This window comes from Panthera leo, chromosome A2, assembly GCF_018350215.1.
Source record: "Panthera leo isolate Ple1 chromosome A2, P.leo_Ple1_pat1.1, whole genome shotgun sequence".
In the NCBI taxonomy this organism is placed as follows: domain Eukaryota; kingdom Metazoa; phylum Chordata; class Mammalia; order Carnivora; family Felidae; genus Panthera; species Panthera leo.
Genome location: NC_056680.1, coordinates 8,833,236 through 8,853,655, shown reverse-complemented (window position 1 = coordinate 8,853,655; position 20,420 = coordinate 8,833,236). Strand labels below are relative to the sequence as shown.

At 43.3% G+C, this 20,420-nt stretch overlaps 1 protein-coding gene across 7 annotated transcripts; it reads left to right on the top strand.

The window, feature by feature from the left end:
• Positions 1–754: 754 nt before the first annotated feature.
• LOC122213996 (zinc finger protein 709-like) lies at positions 755–15,439 on the top strand. 7 transcript variants are annotated; one of them, XM_042928519.1, is made up of 5 exons: positions 755–1,039; positions 11,721–11,847; positions 12,039–12,111; positions 12,628–12,637; positions 14,505–15,439. In XM_042928519.1, exons 1-5 carry the CDS (start codon positions 917–919, stop codon positions 14,625–14,627), a joined length of 456 nt encoding a protein of 151 aa, XP_042784453.1. In that variant the 5' UTR covers positions 755–916; the 3' UTR covers positions 14,628–15,439. The 7 variants fall into 7 exon arrangements, with proteins under 7 accessions (XP_042784453.1, XP_042784454.1, XP_042784449.1 ...); XM_042928518.1 differs by adding an exon at positions 5,156–5,457 and having other exon boundaries at positions 963–1,039; positions 12,628–14,507; XM_042928517.1 differs by adding an exon at positions 5,156–5,731 and having other exon boundaries at positions 963–1,039; positions 12,628–14,507.
• The last annotated feature ends 4,981 nt before the right edge of the window (positions 15,440–20,420 follow it).

Here is a 20,420-nt window from a genome sequence, read left to right as displayed (position 1 = left end):
TGCCCACCCTAAGGTTGTTCAAATAAGTAGATATATGCATTAAGAGTTTTGCTTTCTAGGGGCGCCTGGGTGGCTCAGTCGGTTAAGCTTCCCACTTCAGCTCAGGTCATGGTCTAGTGGTTAGTGAGTACGAGCCCCACGTCTGGCTCTGTGCTGACAGCTCAGAGCCTGAAGCCTGCTTGCGATTCTGTGTCTCTTTCTCTCTCCGCCCCTCCCCTGCTCACACTCTCTCTCTCTCTCTCAAAAATAAATAAACATTAAAAAAATTAAAATAAGCACTTTTTAAGTTAAAAAAAGAGTTTTGCAATCCAATCTCTTAAGCATATTAATACTTTCCAAGAACGTCCCATGTTTACATAACTTTTTCTTGTTTCTTGTTATATCAGTTAAAACAGTAATCGAATTACCTTATAGGGGTATTCTAGCCTTTTATACATCAAGGTTCTCTAAGTATACATTCAAACGATGACCTAAAAATAAATTTTCTTTCAGTGTAAAACGTACACCTGAGAATTTAGTCAATGCCTCTTACAACTGTGGTAGGTCTTTCGAAGAGTCCCTGCCCCCAGCTGAGACTGGGGCTCCGATTTTCCATCCCAGCCAACAGGCTTGCAAGGCAATAGGCTTTTTAAACTATGAAATAAGGATGGGGAAGCATCGGGTGGAAGACCCAACTCTGTCAATGGTCAACGATCAAAATGGAGCCAGGTGACTTTTAAGGGTCTGTACTTGCAAAGAAGGGTCACAGTTCCAGCAGCTGGCGTTCCACGGACCCCTTACCTCTGGCCTGCTGTCACTCCGGAGGGAGTGGGTGGGCCTTGCAACCTGTCCAATCAGGGGAGACGTCAGGGCAAGGGGGTGGGGCGACGCTCCGCAGGCGCGCCGCGGGAGGCTTCTGGCTCCCGCCATTGTTTGGATGGCGGGTCGCCTGCGCTGGAGTCTTCCACGTCGCTGTGCCTCGGGTTCTGTCTTGCTGAGCCCTGGACCTTCCTCGGAAATCGTAGGTAGGACGCCGGGAGACACAGGAAAGCTAGAAATGGTGAGTGGGCAGGCCCGGGCTTCCGGAGAGGGGGCGGAGTGCTGGGTGGAACTGGCCGGAGCTGGCCGTGGCGTGAACTGGCCTCCTCGCGGACGACTCTGAAGTGTGAGCACCCGTTGGTGGCGCTGCTCGGACCTCAGTCCCGTCCGCGCGTGGCCAGGGGGCTGGGCCGGCCGCCGGCACCCCGACGACCTGTGCGGTCCCTGTGCGCGGCAGCTTCGGCCTTCGAGCCTCCGGACAGCTCCGCGCCCGCAGCGCCGCGTCTCTCCGGATGGTGCGGTGACCGTGGTGACGGGGGGCAATCGTGTCCGGCTCTCTGGTGTCCGTGCGCGGGAGATGCTAAGTGTGGCCTTTGGGGTCTCCATTCCCTCCTTTCTCTTCAGAGGGGACCGGCTTTCTCCTGAGTTTTCTAAAATTTGGGGAAACCGTGAAATCCACGAGCCTGTCGCGGCACCGTCGCCCCCCCACCCCCACCCGCCGCGTCCAGCCCTCCCTGGGACTGGCATTCGTTGCCTAAATTAACTTCCAAATCCCTCCTGGCCCGCATCCCTCCTCCAGTTCACAACGTCTTTATGAACTATTCGTTCTCTATGGCGCCTTTTAAACAGACCCGATACTTCATTTGTTGATCATTTTCCCGCTGTCAGTGGATGGCTCTCTTAAAAGGGTTTATTTAGTTTTTGTTCCTGGATATTTTACGGAATAGAAAAGTAGCGAATAACTGCCCGGTACAACGTGGTATGAAATCCTTGCGCCTCTCCCCCCAGGATCTTTCCTGGGCACAGACATCCTATGGGAAGTCCTTTGGGTGGCGGTTCCTCTTTGAAACTTTACTGGGTGATGTGCCCGACAGCACAGCCCCTCCCTGCCTTGGTTTGTCACATTTGAAACATTTCTTCAATTAATTTTAGTCTCAAGTTTTTCAGTGAATAAAAACGTATTTAAATTTTTTTTTTTAATTTTTTTTTAACGTTTATTTATTTTTGAGATGGAGAGAGACAGAGCATGAACAGGGGAGGGGCAGAGAGAGAGGGAGACACAGAATCTGAAACAGGCTCCAGGCTCTGAGCTGTCAGCACAGAGCCCGATGCGGGGCTCGAACCCACGGAGTGTGAGATCATGACCTGAGCTGAAGTCAGACGTCTAACCGACCAAGCCACCCAGGCGCCCCTAAATTTTTTTTTTTTAACGTTTATTTTATTTTTGAGACAGAGAGAGACAGAGCATGAACGGGAGAGGGTCAGAGAGAGAGGGAGCCACAGAATCTGAAACGGGCTCCAGGCTCTGAGCTGTCAGCACAGAGCCCGACGCGGGGCTCGAACTCACAGACCGTGAGATCATGACCCGAGCCGAAGTCGGCCGCTTAACCGACTGAGCCACCCAGGCGCCCCTATAAAAACGTATTTAATCCATACAACGCGAAAAGCAGTTGTGAAGTATTTCCAAAGAGTCAAGAAAGGAATGAATTTCAGGGGAAAAAAAAAAAACAAAACAAAACATTTCTGGGATTACACCTCAGGTATTATTATTATATATATATATATATATATATTTTTTTTTTTTTTTTTTTTTTTACTTTTTCCCTCCCTTGAGTGTGTTACTAATATTCTGAGGTCTGTTCTTTGATTTGGACGAGTTGGGATGAATTTCCAAGGCTTAGACTTGCAGACCTGTGGTGTTCAGCTATGATTCATAGCTTGTAAAACAGTTTGTTCTCATGGAAATAATTAACGTCTTATTATTTTTTTAGTTTTTGTGAATGCGGTTCATACTTGGGAGGTTTCTTGTTGAGCCAGTTTATTAAGGGCCTTACAGTTGTTGTTGTTGTTTTTTTTCCCTCTCCTTTCCACATAAACACTGGGTTTGAGTGATTTGCTGGATTGTTCAAACACTGGGTTGATGTCATTTAAAATATCTCTGGTGGTGCGAATAAATAAAAAATAAAATAAAATAAAATAATACAATATCTCTGATCTCTGGTGGTGCAGAGCAATGCCAGTGGCAGGCAGAGGCTTCCGGATGGTCTGTCCAAGCGTTGGCCCCCCCTTGAGGCTGCAAAAGGAAGTTCACGGTGCCCAGTTTTTCCTCCTGGAGCAGTACCTCCCCTGCCAGTGTGTGGGGCTTCCGGAGTTCATTCCCGTGGCTGCTCAGGTGTCCTTTCCGCAGACTGACCCACCTCGGGACTTCTGTCTCCACCAGGGGAGTCTACAATGGAAACTTTTTTTTTTTTTTTTTTTTTTAAGTAAGTGGGGCTTGAACTCATGAGGCCAAGCTCAAGAGACACCTGCCGTACCCACTGAGCCAAACAGGGGCCCCTAGAATGTGAAACCTCCCGAATGTGGCTTTCCTTCTATCCTATGGGAAGCAGGCTGCTCCTAAGAGCTGATTCTGATCTTTCTTTCCTTTGGGTTCCTTTGCTGCTTGAACAGTACAGCCCTCTGGCTCTGGTTTCCTTTGGCACTTGGGCTCAGAAACTCTTAAGTTGATTGAGAGGTAACATGTGAGGAAAGCAAGAAAATTGTGGAACTAAGTAGAATCTGTACTCTGTTTAGGCAAGAGAACCTCAACATGTGAGAGGCATTCAGTTAAGTTTTCTTAAGGTCATTTAAACATTTTTTTAATGTTTATTTTTGAGGGATAGAAAAAGCACGCACGGGAGGGGCAGAGGATCTGAAGCAGGCTCTGCACTGACAGCAAAGAGCCTGACGCGGGGCTGGAACTCCCGAACCGTGAGATCATGACCTGAGCTAAAGTTGGACGCTTCACTGACTGAGCCACCCAGATGTTCCTGAAGGTCATCTTTCATTTTTGGATCAGTTAGTGAATGCACTTTTCCCTAAAGAACATTGGCATTTAACAGGCTAAAGCAAATGAATTTCTATTTCAATTGATGTGAGGAAAACTACCCAAAGTTTATGTAAATATTTGAAAATCCAGTGCATTGAAGGAGCTAAGCTCAACTTCCTAAAATATTGTAATATGCTACTCGCTCCTGGAAAATGCCCGGAGTGTGATACAGGGGGGAAGGGCAGACTGATACTCTGTGTCCTTCCAGTTAGGCATTTGAAAGTTTTCATTTTGTATGGTTTACACTTTTGTAAACTTTAGTGTTTAGTTATATTGTCAAATGGTTTCCTGTGTATAAAAGTTAAAATGAAATCAAGACTGTTAGTGTAATATACGTAAATTTCTCTATATTTTTTAAGTAAATTTGTAAGATAGCGAAGTGTGACTTAAGAAAATCACTGTGAACAAATCCTAGTTCCTTCCAGCACTGTGAAGCCCAGCCACCCCCAAATACACAGTTTTAATCGTTTCTTGAGCCTCGTGTTAGGGTTTCTTTATATTCAACAAGCAATTGCGAATGCATATTTTTCTTAACCTATGTTTGTCCTTGTAATGAGCAGTCAGACTTTGCAATTTTGGATATTTTAGTGCTGACAGCTTAAGCCTCTCCCTGCCCTCTCCACTCCCACCTCCCTTGCTCCTTGTGCTCCCCGTTGGATGAGCTGATGAGAAAGCCTGGGTGGTCCCTCCTCTAGAACAGGTAGGAGATTCCAACCAGAAAAGCCCCCGCCTGTGTGCAGAACTCTTGCCCCCGCCCGCTCCCCAACCCCAATGGACTCCTTACCCAGCCAGGCTCATTTCTGTTCTCCTGAAGCCATTTCAGAGCTGCCTTCACAGGCAGCCTTGCCCTGAGACCTCTGTTATGTGAGTCCTAAGCCTTTTCCGACTGTTTGGGTGTCTGTGTACAATGTTGTTGGGGCTACATCGCCATTCCCCTCAATTTCTGAACCACTTCTCAGCAGGGAGCCATAACAGTTGGCACCGTGAGCAGCGTGTCCACATGTGACCTCCATTCCATGGGTCTGTCTTCTCTTGCTGTAAGTTGCTCCCTGATGGTGGCATGTACTGCCGGGGGCTGGTGAGCTCGTGCTGTGACCTGTGCTGTCCTGTGTTGCGTCGGTGACCCAGCAAGCCTCAGTTCTAGACTGAGCCAACCAGAGTTGGCACTTGTGAGAATTTCTAGGCTTTTGGGAGCAGGACTGTCGGATTGGGGCCCTCCTTAAAGTGGTCCTGGGTCCATGTCTTTGCTGGTTTCTCTCCCTGTGTTAGAGTGAAGCTGTGACAGAGGCTGGGTTGGCCCCTGTATGCCCTGTGGAAAGAGGTGGCCTCATTCAGCGTTTACTCCTGGGAGAGCAGACATTTGGAAAGAGAAAGAAGAAAGGGTGAAAGGCAGCCAGTAAGTGGTGGGCTGAGTCCACACTCCGAGTACCAGACGGTTGAATGGGACCTTTGAGTACCTCTGCTGCTCCTGCCCCTGCCTCTTCTGCAAGAAATATCCTGACTCTGCGGATTTGAGAGGACAGCATCCACGGCACCCTTTGACACAGCACTGGAATTGGTTCAAAGCTGACGTAAGCTCCTTGTCCTTAAACCCATGAAAGCAACCAGTTATCATGGGGAAGGCTCCTATCCCTGATGGCACGGATTTGAGACTCTCAGGAGGAAACCTTTTATAAACACCAGGGTAGAAAGGCACCCCCTCTGCCAAAGTATATCCAGGGACAAAGAAAACAAAAGAGGGATGCTTGAGGAAGGGACTAATAGATAAAGTACTGAAACAAAGGACCACAATTTGACTGAATTGGAAATCCAAAATGTACAAAAAGAATTTATACAACAGAACAGGTAAGAATTCACTGCTTGGCTTTTCAGCCTCTATAACATAAGTTCTGGATCAATTTTGCTATCTAATGTAATGTACTAACTCAAGAACCTTTAAGCAGTCAGTCAATACTAGGTCTCAAATTATACCTATACCTAGGATCCCACTCCTGTTTAAACAGGGTACCCCTGATGGTCTCATGGCAGTCACTGAATAGGATATAGGGGAAAAACAGCACAGCTGTTTCTTCTTGACCGTCAGAACTATGGTCTTGTCGAAATCCTCCATGGACATAGCCCTGGTTGTTCTAAAAGAACCCAGAGTGATCTAGGAAGCTCTGAACCAATGATTCATGAATTAAAATTAAATAAAGCCATTGGCACTTATAAATTATCTTGACAAAATGGGACCTCACAGACTTGCCCTCTAAACTGAGTAGTTAATATGGCTCAACATAAATTGCTCAGGCCCTTGAAGGAATGAAACCACATATAAAACCTATTTAGCGAGGGGCTGATTATTCCCAGTGCTTCTCCTTTGAACAGCTGAATTTGACCTATTCTTACCTGGAATAAATGAATGACACCTCACAGTGGATTGCTGTAACCTTGTAAATGTGGTCATGCCCAGCAGAGGTCTATATCCAGTCTCCAACTTTATGGAAATTACTGACTCAACCAATCAACAACTGGGTAAATCTGCTGTCACAGATTTGGCTGGGTCTGTTCTGTTCAGTGTTTATCTAAAGAGCAGTTGCCTTCACTTTGCAGGGACATAGTATACCTTTACTGGGTTATCCTCATGGATCTTCAACAGCTTTGCCTTCCCACACAGTTGTAGGCAAGATCTGAACTGCATCCTTGTTTCTACAAGAACACAGGTGTCACGTTATATTAATGAACTCCTCCTCCTCCTCTGAGAACATACTAGAGAGACAAATATTGAGAAAAGGAGCTAGCAAAATTTGGATGGGACATTGTCATGCATAAAATGTGAGGCCTGGTCAACCATGTTATTGTACCAGAAATTGTTTGATCATCTGACACCTGCTCCTTCTCTAACATCATGAGGAAATAGCTGTTCTCCCTAGCAATACCCCAACCTCAACGACGTTCTTTTGTTGTTCCGGAAGTAACATATTCCTTGTTTACAAATTTTACTTGAACCCGTTTATGCTGTTATTTACAAATGGGCACCTGTACCTCAAAAGGCTGGAGGTTTTTCAAATTGCCATTGAACTGGCACTCCTGGTCGTGCCCACAGAGACTTCTTCACTGTAGATGATTCATTGGCCTCCTTTCACGCCTCCTGGAATTACCCATGATGGCCTTGGAAAAGGCCTGCTCTGTTACCAGCTTGAGACATTATGGGGCAAACCTTGGACCTATGAGATAGCCGCCTGCGGGAGGGGGTGACCTATTCTCTGCTCCATCTCTTGCAAGATGTCTTAGTACTGAAATAAGCCCCTCCCTCTCCCAGGCCCCTGGCCTCCCCGAGGAGCTCCATAGGAGTACCTGAGTGAAAAGCAATGGTAGTCCGTAGACTTTAGGTATGACATCACCACATTTGTACATGGTGGAGCATAGGCAGAATTGCTCATTTTTTTTTTAATTAATTAATTTAGAGAGAGAGCGAGGGCGAGAGCGAGAGCAAGAGAGAGAGAGAGAGAGAGAGAGAGAGAGAATCCCAAGTAGGCTCCGCACTGTCAGCACAGAGTCCAACACGGGGCTTGAACTCACCAACCGTGAGATCATGACCTGGGCCGAAGCTGGACACTCAACCAACTGAACCACCCAGGCGCCCCAGAGTTGTTGCTTTTTATGTCTTAATTGGGATGTCTCACTGATAACTGGACCCAGTGGTCATTACTACTGACCACACATCCAGTAGTCATTTTAGCACCAGGCAACAAGACATTATCTTCATCTGTTTACTAGTCTTGAGTGATTCTCTGAGTTGCCCCTTTGAGGTGAAAAGATTCTAGGAATCTTATGCCTCCACCATCCCCAGTGTAAATCAAAGCAACACTTGTCCCTACATATACTAAGGCCAGAATACAAGACCTTGCCAGGACACTTATCTAGGTCTGAGTCAAGATGCTACTGACAGTAACAAAGACAGACATTTCATTTCTCAAAGTATACTGTGCTGGGTGCTCTAACAAGGCATTCAGTGGAAGTTGTTTCTCCTCCCTTCCAAGTCTCGGTGCAGGCTTCATAGAGCACCGTAATGGCTTACTGAAATCAGTTGAAATTCATTGAATGAAAGATGGTCTATGCTTCTCATGGATCAGTTATCAGGTGTGAATATGAATGTGTCTGTCTTTTTCTTTTCCTAGTAGACTTTTTTAACTTTAAGAGAATTTTAACAGAAAATTTAATCAGAAAATACAGAGGCTTCCCACATAATCCCTCTGCCTTGACAAGGTTTTTCCTATATTTTATATCTTGTATTGTTGTAATACCCTTGTTCCATTTGTTGAACCAACTTTGATGCATGAAAGTCCTTGTTTTACAATTAAGGTTGACGCTGTGTCATATAGTCTCGGGTCTTTAGCTAATGTGAAATGATGTGTCTCCATCATTTCTGTATCATATAGAATACTTTCACTCTTTGGAAAAATCTCCTATTCCCTACCTCGTCATTCATCCCTCCCTCCCACCCCATATCCTGGTAACCAGAGATCTTTTAATGACTTTTAATTTTCTCTTTTCTGAAATGTCATTCCCTTGGAATCATTCAGTGTGTAGCCTTATCATATGGTTTTCCTGCACTTAGAAATATGACTTAAGGGGCGCCTGGGTGGCTCAGTCGGTTAAGCGTCCAGCTTCAGCCCAGGTTATGATCTCACAGTTCGTGGGTTTGAGCCTCACATCGGGCTCTGTGCTAACAGAACAGAGCCTGGAGCCTGCTTCAGAGTCTATGTCTCCCTCTCTGTCTGCCCCTCCCCTGCTCACGCTCTGTCTCTGTCTCTCAAAACTGAATAAACTTAAAAAAAAGGAAATATGATTTAAAATTTTCTTCATGTCTTTTGGCTTGATGAGCTCATTTCTTTCATCACTGAAGAATATTTCATCCTGTGGATGCACCAGTGATATTTTCTATCAGTTCACCTATTGAAATTATCTTGGTTCCATGTAAGTCATGACAAGTATGCATAAAGCTCCTATAAACATTTACATGTAGGATTTTTATGAACCTAAGTTTTCAGTTCCTTTATGTATATTTGAAATGTATAATTGCTACATAGTCTGGTAAATGTGGCCTTAGTGTTAAGAAATTGCCTTTCTTCCAAAGTAGGTATATCATTTTCTGTTTCCACCAGCAATGAATGAGGTCACCTGTTGCTTTCCATTTTTCCAATTGTTTGGTGTTCTAAGTGTTGTTTTTTTTAATGTTTATTTATTTTTGAGACAGAGAGAGACAGAGCATGAACGGGGAGGGTCAGAGAGAGAGGGAGACAGAATCCGAAGCAGGCTCCAGGCTCTGAGCCGTCAGCACAGAGCCCGACACGGGGCTTCTTGAACTCACGGAACGTGAGATCATGACCTGAGCCGAAGTTGGACGCTCAACCGACTGAGCCACCCAGGCGTCCCAGTTCTAAGTGTTTTTAATGTTAGTGTTTGATGCCAGCCCCTTATCAGATAAGTGACTTCCAAAGATTTTCTGCCAGCTTATTGCTTGTGTTTTCATTCTGTTAACTTGTTTCACTAAGTAGCTTTTCATTGTAATGAAGTCCAAGGTATTTTCTTCTTTCTTAAATCTTGCTTTTTTTTTCTTTTTTAAATAATCTCTACACCCAACATGAGGCTCAAACTCACTACCCTGAAATCAAGAGTTGCATACTCCATCGACTAAGCCAGCCAGGTGCCTCTGCTCTTGTTTTCTTAAAAATTAATCACCAAATACTACATCACCAGGATTTTCTATCTTAATCTTTTAGGAGTGTTAAAATTCTACAATATACCCTAAGATCTGTGATCAAATTTGAGTTAATTTTTGTGAAAGGTGTACAGTTTGTAGATTTGGTTTTTTTGTATGCACATGTCCAGTTTTTTTGACATTATTTGTTGAAAAGACTGTTTCCCATGGAGTTAACTTTGGTTCTTTGTCAAAGGTGAGTTCACTGTATTTGTGTAGATCTACAGAAAAGCAGTTGCCTTTTCTATACTAACTTTTTATCTTTTAGTTTTTCTCTTCTCAGTTCATGGGGTTTTCTTTGTTATTTGGAATTTTTTGACATTTTCTCAATTGACAATCTTGTCATATGACACAAAGACAGTTTTATTTCTTGCTTCTCCAAATGTATGCCTATTATTTTTTGTTATTTACCTTTTATTCCCCTTGTCTGAATGCATGAGCTAGGAATCCCGGTACAAGATTGTCTAAGTGTAGTGAGAGAGGACATTCTTGCCTTTGTTCTGAGGTTACCGGAAAGCATGTAGTTCTTTTAAGGTGGTACACTTATATATGGTTTTTTTTTAATTTTTTTTTTTTAATGTTTATTTTTGAGACAGAGAGAGACAGAGCATGAATGGGGGAGGGTCAGAGAGAGAGGGAGACACAGAATCCGAAACAGGCTCCGGGCTCTGAGCTGTCAGCACAGAGCCCGATGCGGGGCTCGAACTCACGGACCGTGAGATCATGACCTGAGCCGAAGTCGGACGCTCAACCGACTGAGCCACCCAGGCGCCCCGGTGGTACACTTATATTAAACAAGATCCCAGTTGATGTAGAGGCACACGGGGTCAGTGGGGAAACATTCTCTTACCTCAGGGATTTGCTCTCAGTCTTTCAGGGAGCCTTTGTCCCTGGGCTTGACCTACTGTGATACAATGAGAAAGATGTGTTGTAAGTGTCCTCAGTTCCTAGCAAAAGCTCTTGAAGCCCTTGAGATTACTTGAGTGTTAATGGTGAAAGAATGTGTGTGTTTTTAAAAATTTTTTTCTAATGTTTATTTTTGAGAGAGAGAGAGACAGACAGACAGACAGACAGTGTGTGAGCCACGAAGGGGCACAGAGAGAGAGGGAAACACAGAATCCAGCTCAGGCTCCAGGCTCTGAGCTGTCAGCACAGAGCCCGACGCGGGGCTCGAACCCACCAAGTGGGAGGTCATGACCTGAGCCGAAGTCTGGCACTCAACTGACTGAGCCACCCAGGCGCCCCAGAATGTGTTTTGTTTAGTGAGGTTTTATGGTGGGGTTTTGGACACCTGAAATAGCCAACTTTGATTAAAACTTTAGAAAGTTGGGCTGCAGGTCCCAGCTTCTGGGTATAGGATAGGGGCTAGAGGCTGAGTTAATTACCAGTGTCCAGTGATTTAATAAATTGAATCCATGTAATGAAACCTCCATCAAAATTCTTAGAAACAGGATTCTGACGGTTTCTGTGTTGGTGAATCAATCCAGGTGCTGGAAGGTTGGCATGTCCATAGTGGGGGTGGGAGCTTTGGATGCCCCACCCCCCATCTCCGTTCCCCTTACCATTGCCTTAACTTGTCCTGTGTATTGCACCTTTTGCCTGTTCCTTATTTGTATGATTTATAGTAAACTGGTAATGGTAAATAAAGCATTTTGCTAAGCTCCTCAAAATCATTTCAGTAAATTACCAAACAGGTCAGAGTGTGGAGGGAATCTGTGAATTTGTAGTTGCCTGTAGAAATAGTAAACTGGGCTCCCCATTTATAGCTTGTATCTCAAATAGGGACAGTGTGTGGGACTGCCTTTTTAAACTATGAGTCTGACTTAAACTCTGGGTAATTTGTGTTAGAATTGGACACCTTTTTAGTGACATAGAATTGGAGAAGTGGCTTTGGAACAGGTACCACATATTTGGTTTCAGGAGTGAGAGAACCCTATCATCTGCTCCACCTTTGGAGCAGAAAGGAAAGAAATACCTTTGTCCCCCCCGGTCCCTTAGGCTCTGGGAGTCATATGGAACTTCTTATAAATTGAGTATAGGTCTTCAGGGGTCTGTCTCATCCATCCTATGTACATATATGGGATTATTTAGGACTCGGTGGCCTTTGAGGATGTGACTGTGAAGTTCACCATGGAGGAGTGGGCCCTCCTGGATCCATCCCAGAAGAAACTCTACAGAGATGTGATGCAGGAAACCTTCAGGAACCTGGCCTCAATAGGTAGGGACGACGACATTTCTTGCTTACTAAGTCAATTAGAGATCCAGTGTAACTTGCTCCTCAGTGCTATTTTAAGGGAAAAAATGGAAAGGGAATGTTTTTGTTAATAAACCTGCCATGGTAATAACTTATCATGGACCTAGAATCTAGCAATTCTATAAATTTTTATAATTTATAATGCTTTTTCCTAGTATGTATTTCAGAAGAAAAATGGGAAGTCTATGACAGCGAAGATCGGGATGAGAATCATGGGACACATCTAATGTGAGTAGCATTCACGTGGGAAAACAAGAGAATCTAGAGATGTGATGAAATTTTATTTTTAAGTTTTATTTATTTACGTGATCGCTGCACCCAGTGTGGGGCTCGAACACGTGACCCCGAGATCAAGAGTCAGATGCTCTACCAACTAAGCCAGCCAGGTGCCCCCGTAAAATTTTAAAACCAAACAAATAAATCAGCCTGGATTTATTTAAATCCATTGATCCATAGGCTATTTTCATCAGTGGTTTTTTCCCACATGTGGCCGAGATGTACAGGTTTTGAAATATGGTACGCCTGGAAACAGCATATAGAAATACCATTTAGGAGTATTACTGTTTTGATAACAGCTAAGGTGGAGCCCTATTGCAGAGCTTTTGGTATGTTCACTTTCAAACAATCAAAACCTGCAGAAAACCTACATTTTCCTTGATGGTAACAAGTCACTGTCATAGTTATTCGTAAACATAAGCTCATTAATAACCAAGCTATTAGTAATATGCTTCTCGTTTTTTACAGCAGTCAAATGGTAGGAAGACTCTGTAAATGTAAAGAATGTAGCCAGTATGAAGGACTCTTCGGCCAGATTCCAAATCGGAATCCGAAGAAGAGAACTCCTACTGGAATAAAACTAGGTAAATGCCCTTTGTGTGGACAGGCGTTCATGCATCATTCATCTTTTAACAAGCACCTGAGATCTCACGCTGGACACAAACTATATGAGTATCAAGAAGGTGAAGAGAAGCCTTATAAATGTAAGCGTTGTGGGAAATCCTTCAAGCATCGCCAATCTATTCGAATGCACGAAAGGTCGCACAGTGGACAGAGGCCCTATGAATGTAAGCACTGTGGGAAAGCTTTCATTTGTCGCAATTACTTTCAAATTCATCAAAGGGCACACAGTGGGGAAAAGCCCTACAAATGTACAGAATGTGGTAAAAGCTTTAGTTATTCAAGTAACTTACGTAAACACGAAAGGACTCACGTTGGAGAGGAATCTAGTGAATGTAAGCAATGTGGTAAAGCTTTCAGTTGTGTCAGGTCCTTTCGAATACACGAAAGGATACACAGTGCGAAAAAGCCCAAGGAATGTACAAAATGTGGTAAAACCTTCAGTTACTCAAGTAATTTACATAAGCATGAGAGAAGTCATAATGGGGAGAAACTCTATGAACGTAACGAAGGTGGGAAAGCCTTGCATTCCCTCACCAAATTTCAAAGACCCGCAATCAAGCACAATGGAGATGGACTTTATAAATGTAAGGAGTGTGGGAAAGCCTTCAGGTGTCCCAAAAACTGTCGTAGTCATGAAATGACACACAGCGGAGTAAAGCCGTATGAATGTAAGGAATGTGGTAAAGCTTTCAGCTCTCCCAGGTCCCTTGGAAAACACAGAAGAATTCATACTGCAACGAAGCCTCACGAATGTAAGGAATGTGGTAAGGCTTTTCGTTATCCCAGTTCCCTTCGAAATCATGAAAGAACTCATACGGGGGAGAAACCTTATAAGTGTAAGGAATGTGGGAAAGCTTTTAGTTGTCCCAATTATTTTCGAATTCATGAAAGAACTCACACTGGAGTAAAACCATATGAATGTAAGCAGTGTGGAAGAGCTTTCAGCTGTCCCCAGTCCTTTCGGATACACGAAAAGACGCATAGCGCAGAAAAGCCCTATGAATGTGCAAAATGCGGTAAAGTCTTCAGGTACTCCAGTAACTTACGCAAACATGAGAGATCTCATACTGATGATAAACGCTATGAATGTAAACTATGCGGTAAGGCCTTCAGCAGTCACTACTATGTTCAAAAACATGAAAGAACTCACACTGGAGAAAAACCGTATGAATGTAAGGAATGTGGGAAAGGCTTCATTTTTCGCTCAGGTGTTCGATCGCACATGGTAATCCACACTGGAGATGGGCCTTATAAATGTAAGAAATGTAAAAAAGCATTTATTTCTCCCAGTTCGTTACGAACACATGAAAGAACTCACACTGGAGAGAAACCTTATCAATGTAAAACTTGTAGTAAAACCTTCAGTCTTACAAATTCCTTAAGAAATCATGAAAGAACTCATACATGAGAGAAATGTATGTGGTAAAGCTTTTTCCTATTTTCCTATGAAAATAAGGAATGTGAGAAAGCAAAAGATTTGTTGCATAATCTTTCATGGACACGTAAGAATGCACACTGGAGAGGAATTGTAGAAATGTACAGAACGCAAGAAAGCCTTCAGTTGTCCTGTTTCCTTCAGAACTTACCAAAAGTCACAGTGGAGAGAATTCTATTGGTAATAAACAATGTGGGAAACCTTCACTTGCCCGCCATCACTAAACATCTCATTCCCCAGATTCGTCCTGTATAACTAAAAAATAAAAACTTTGTAATTTTTGCAGATATTTTCAAGGTGGTATGAAAGTTATATGGGAAAGAAATCATACTCAAGTAATATGGGTAAGCTCTTTGAACCTTCATGTATAATACTTCTGAAAATTCACAACATGAAAGAAATGTTATAATCGTTATACATGTATGGTCTTTATCAAGGATTCATTCTCTTGAGAGAGAGCATGCGCCCATGTGGTGGGGGAGGGGCAGAGGGAGAGGGAGAGAGAATTTTAAGGAGGCTACATGCCCAGCGTGGATGGACGTGGGGGTCGATCTCACAACCATGAGGTCATGACCTGAGTCAAAATCAAGTTGGATGCTTAACTAACTGAGCCACTCCGGCGCCCAAAGGATTCATTTGTAAAGTGATTCTCTGCACTGTGGATTTCTACTTACCTTTGAAAGCAGATATTGAAGTGAGATAATTAAGTAGGTACTCTTTAAGCAAGAGTTCCTAAGTTTAGTAAGTAATTTTTTTCCCGAGTAATATTATTGTGTTCTTATTTTGAAGTCTGTTGGATCCATGGGTTATTGAAGTGTATTTCTAATATGCAAGTAGGTTTAATTTTTATATGATTTTTAAGTTCTGGAAGGAGAGGAACGTTGAAAAATCTTTCTTCCTTTTCCCTAGAGTCCTCCTGTGGGGCATGTACTCAATATGCTTTAGCCATTATTTCTATATTCTACATTTCTTTATTAACACAGAGTTCCCCTTTCATTGACCTAAAGAGACTCTTTCTGTTTTCCTTACCAACTTTCCTTTCCTTTCCTTACCAACTTACCATATAGTTGTCAATATGCAAAGTTCATCATACAGTTTCGTGAATTTGTCATTGCTTGTGGCTGGAATTTGGAGTACAGAGTTACATTAAGAATAAAGGTCTTGGGGCGCCTGGGTGGCTCAGTCAGTTAAGCGTCCGACTTCGGCTCAGGTCATGATCTCGCGGTCCATGGGTTCGAGCCCCGCGTCGGGCTCTGTGCTGACAGCTCAGAGCCTGGAGCCTGTTTCAGATTCTGTGTCTCCCTCTTTCTCTGACCCTCCCCTGTTCATGCTCGCTCTCTCTCTCTCTCTCTCTCTCTGTCTCAAAAATAAATAAATGTTAAAAAAAAAATTTTTTTTAAAGAATAAAGGTCTGTGTGAGGTAGAACAATAATAAATCTAGAGTTGGAGATGACCCTCCTTGATGCTGTTAATGTCAAAGTCAGTAATGTGAAGTATGTTTTCCAGTATCTATTGCATTTATGTATCCGTGTTAGAATTCACTAAAGCCTAACCTACATGAAACTTGGAACACAGAAGTGAAATGGGGTTAGGCACGTTTTTCAGCCACCTGTATAGACGCAGGTAGAAGCATAGGACTTCATGGACACCTGCTTCCAGCCTGTTTTCCTCATTCTTTTTTTCCTTTTTTCCCTGAGAATCAAGAATAATCTCAAAACCACCACCAAGTGCTTGACTTCCATTTGATCCCAGCAGTAGGCTTCTACAGTTGTGTCCAAAGTTCTACATCAGAGACCCGGCAGGGGTTAAAATTTCCAGCAAGCTCTCAGGTATCCACAACTTTAGGCTGTCGTGGTTGAGAATGTTCTCTGAAGTGCCACCCCCTTCTTTCCTAGATTTTACTCATATAAGGTCTAATGTGTATAGTAAACACCCTTTTCTGTTAATACCACGGTTGACTGTGTGTTTGTGTTTCCCCTATGACAGCTGTAGTGGGCCAGTCCGGCAAAACTACATGGCCTTGTGCAGTGACTGCTGAGGGCCAGTCCTTCCGTGTGAGAATCAGCACCTTCCTCCTATCAGGCAGATTCTTTCTGGGTGTTTCACGTAATTCATAGTTGAGCATAATCCCTCGATATATTGTTAGTTATCTTGGTATGTGATTGAAAGTGTGTGCATTTCTTCCTCTGATGAATTCATTTATAGTTTTTTCTTAGAAATACTTGGTTAATTTTAACAAGCACTTGTATGCTAATATGTGGTATGATGCTGAGAGGATATATTGAAATGTCTTGTTGTTTATTTAAAAAAACTTTGTTTTTTATTTATTTTGAGAGAGAAACAGAGCATGAGTGGGTGAGGGGCAGAGAGAGAGGGAGTCACCGAATCTGAAACAGGCCTCAGCCTCTCGGCTCTCAGCACAGAGCCCCACGCAGGCTCAACCCACGAACCACGAGATCGTGACCTGAGCCGAAGTCAGACGCTTAACTAACTGAGCCACCCAGGCTCAGGCGCCCCTAAAATACTTTGTAATTATGGATTTTCAGACCAACTTTTGTAATTTCCTTCACTTAATCGTTATATATTATAAGTCAATATTATTGAGGCGTCTGGGTGGCTCAGTCGGTTAGGTGTCCGACTTCGGCCCAGGTCATGATCTCACAGTTCGTGAGCTCGAGCCCCACGTTGGGCTCTGTGCTGACAGCTTGGAGCCTGGAGCCTGCTTCAGATTCTGTGTCTCCCTCTCTCTCTGCCCCTCCCCTGCTCATGCTCGCACTCTGTCTCTGTCAAAAATAAATTAAAAAAAAAAAAAAAAATTTAAGTCAATGTTATTGTGTGCATATAAATTTCAGTATTTTTTTCCTTAGGAAAATATTTAAAAATTCTTTTATACTTAGAATTTTTATGATAAAACTAGTTTTCCATTTGTTCATAAAACCGCAGACTTACGTCATTTTCAGTTGCATTTTGCCCAAGACCACTAGTGTCGCATCTATAGTCAAAGACAAGAGTATATGAAATCTAGAAATAAGTATGACCATAAGCCATAAATAACCGTGCTGTGTAACAACAGTATCAGCACACTTGATTAAAAGGAATTCTCATTGGAATTTGACTTGTGGTAGATTATTTGATTGCTGTTTAAGAAAGGAAGACGTTTTTCTGTATTGGGGCTTTGAGAGAATGAACTTAATTCAATCATAAATAATCATAGTAATTCTTACATAGAAGGCAGAAAGAATGGCTTGATGGTAAACCTAATTTGTAAGAAGCAGAAATCGTATTAGTGAATAGAAGGTCATTTTGGTTATTTCTTTGGGATCTGTTCTGTATTGTCATGTTAGGGATTTGGTTATAGAATACTTTTATGTTGATCGAAAATGGTTACAAGGTATCTGTGTCTGATGATGGACATATGAGATACTTTTCAACGGTCTAGGCCTTGCATGGAGTACTAGGCCAGCTCTCAGCCATCTGGAACACCTTACCTTTCTTGTTATTTAAATACTGAAATATTCCCTACAGTGTATTGGACACTTCCGTAAACTACCTCACTTAAAGTATATATATTTCAAATCACATATTCTTTAGCAAAATATGTAAGACTTATTATTTCTTTTAGGAGCAATGCTTACAAATTTAGGGAAATTGTCGAAGAGCACAAACTCAAAGTGACAGTCAAGATCCCTCTTCCAGTGAAGCCCTTCTTTTTTTTTTTTTTTTAATGTTTATTCATTTTTGAGAGACAGAGCGTGAGCCGGGAGGTGCAGAGAGAGGGAGGGAGATACAGAATCCGAAGCAGGCTCCAGGCGCTGAGCTGTCAGCACAGAGCCCGACGTGGGGCTCGAACCCACGAACCGTGAGATCATGACCTGAGCCGAAGTCAGATGCCTAACCGAGCCATCCAGGCACCCCTCAGTGAAGCCCTTCTTGCTCAGAGACAATGCTCTTGATGTTCATTTTTCAACACCATGTCAGGAAGTGTAGGCTGCAAATACAATTTAGCACAAATATTTAAGCCACTCTAGGCCGTAGATAACATAGGCATGAAAGAAACAAGTTCCTATGTTCTTGGTGCTTATGTTTTTGTGAGACAAGAAGGTGGTTAGTTGAGAAAGCTTTGGTTTTTAATTAGAAAATAAATGTTCTGAAGGAAAGGAAATGAAGGTCCATGACAAGGAGGTAGGTAGTGGGTTGTAGGTCTTCTCTATGGAGGGTGGGGGCCACAATGAGTGAGAATGTGATCGTTTTACCACCATCTAATACATCCTAACTATGGAGCAGCTGCTGGTGTGTGGATGGAAGTAATGGCCAATACCACCAGAAGTCCCGCACTCCTGGCATGAAGGACAGGGATTCCCCACACAGGAAAGATCTAGACCGGTTTCATCTTTGTTTTGGCCCTGGTTATAAGTTGTAGGGCATGTGCTATTTGATTATGAGCACACTCCTGGGTGTTGGGACGTGAGACTGACCATTATGTTTATGCTTATTTATGTTTCTCTTTGACATCAGATGAAAGGAATTGAAACTCCCTTAATGATTTGGCACGTATTTTCTGGCTGATCAGACTGAGTGGCACACTTTGTGCCCCATGCCAAGTTCCAGTCTGAGGAGGTTCTGTCATCTGCGGAGCTATAGCCCATCATGAGTTTTCCCGTGAGTAGAGTGATAGGGGAGCTGTATCATTTCATTGTTTAGTTTTTATTTATTTTTTTAACATTTATGCATTTTTGAGAGACAGAGACCGAGCGTGAATAACGGAGGGGGGGGGAGAGAGAGAGACAGAGACAGAGGGAGACACAGAAGCCGAAGCAGGCTCCAGGCTCCGAGCTGTCGGCACAGAGCCCGACGTGGGGCTGGAACCCACGAACTGCGAGATCATGACCTGAGTTGAAGTCGGACACTTAACCCACTGAACCATCTAGGCACCCCTCATTGTTATTTTTTAAAGTTTACTTAAAGTAGTCTCTACACCCAACACGGGGCTCAAACTCACAACCCTGGGATCAAGAGTCGCTTGTCCTTCTGACTCAGCCACCCAAGTGCCTTGAGCTGTATCATTTTAAGTAGCATCCCAAGGTAGTGGCAAAGGAGGTAGATTTGACCTCCTCAAAGTGGGGATTTTCTGTGCCTTTTTATAAAGATAGTATCTTGATGGGTTTTGTTTAAGGGTGTACAAGGCCACTTTCGTTATTGTCACGGATCACTTCTGTCTGTTTACGCTTCCAGGAGATATCATGGAAGACGAGGTAAAAAGCGGCAGCTTTTCTTTCGTAAAACAGCTAAGGAAATCCATATCTGGTTTCTTTCTTCTTCGGTGGCAATTTGTTTTCTTAGTATTGTAGAGATGATGTAATTTTATTAGTAGTCCTACCTCATTTGATCTCTGACCTCATTATTCCTTCCATCACACAAGCAGGGGATCTTACTCCAATTCACATAGCTCATAATAGTGGAATCTCTCCGTTTTGAAGGCATAATACGTGCCCTGGGCAGAGTCAAGTTTTAAATTCGGGAGAGCACGGCAAAGTTTATACGACTGTGCACTTTTACAAATGTGCCCTCAGAAGGTAACATAGCATTCCACACGTTCCGGAAAAAGCAAAAGTGTGGGAACCTAAAACAGATCGGTGGTAAGCGGTCAGTCCAAACAGGCACCACAGATTGTTCTTTGGGGATGATGGAGTAGTCTCCATCTTGCGGGTGTCACAACTATCCATTTATGAAAATACACAACTACTCAAATTGTATGTGTACATACTAAAAGTAATTCACAGAAAACAGTACAAATGTTTTCGCGTGCTAGGAGGATGTTAAAACCCTGAGTTTCATTTCTGTGCGCGATACTTCCTCCACCTTGGGGTCCTTCCTAGGAAGAATTCTGAGACGTGAGGAGGGAGGACCTAAGCCACCATAGACTTGGAACCTGGTCTCAAGTTAGACAACACCTTCAGGGCTTCACTTACCCTCCTGTCATTCACATGAAAAATGATAGGGCTCCTGGTGCCACTTTTAACGGCGGGAATCTCAGGTCCTATCCTGGGAATGCTGTCATCCGCAACAAAGATGCCTCTAACAGATCCTGGTGGGAACTGTCTGGGTTTATCCTAATCGAATGCTTGATTATCAGCATCGCGTCTTCTGAGAGCAGGTCTTGAGGCCATTTTCAGATGTGAAGTTTCCCATCTCTTGCCCACAC

Coding starts and splice junctions, on each gene's coding strand:
- LOC122213996 (XM_042928514.1), top strand. CDS start 917: ATGGCGGGTCGCCTGCGCTGGAGTCTTCCACGTCGCTGTGCCTCGGGT. Junction 1,040..11,720: donor ACACAGGAAAGCTAGAAATG/GTGAGTGGGCAG, acceptor GGGATTATTTAG/GACTCGGTGGCCTTTGAGGA. Junction 11,848..12,038: donor CAGGAACCTGGCCTCAATAG/GTAGGGACGACG, acceptor GCTTTTTCCTAG/TATGTATTTCAGAAGAAAAA.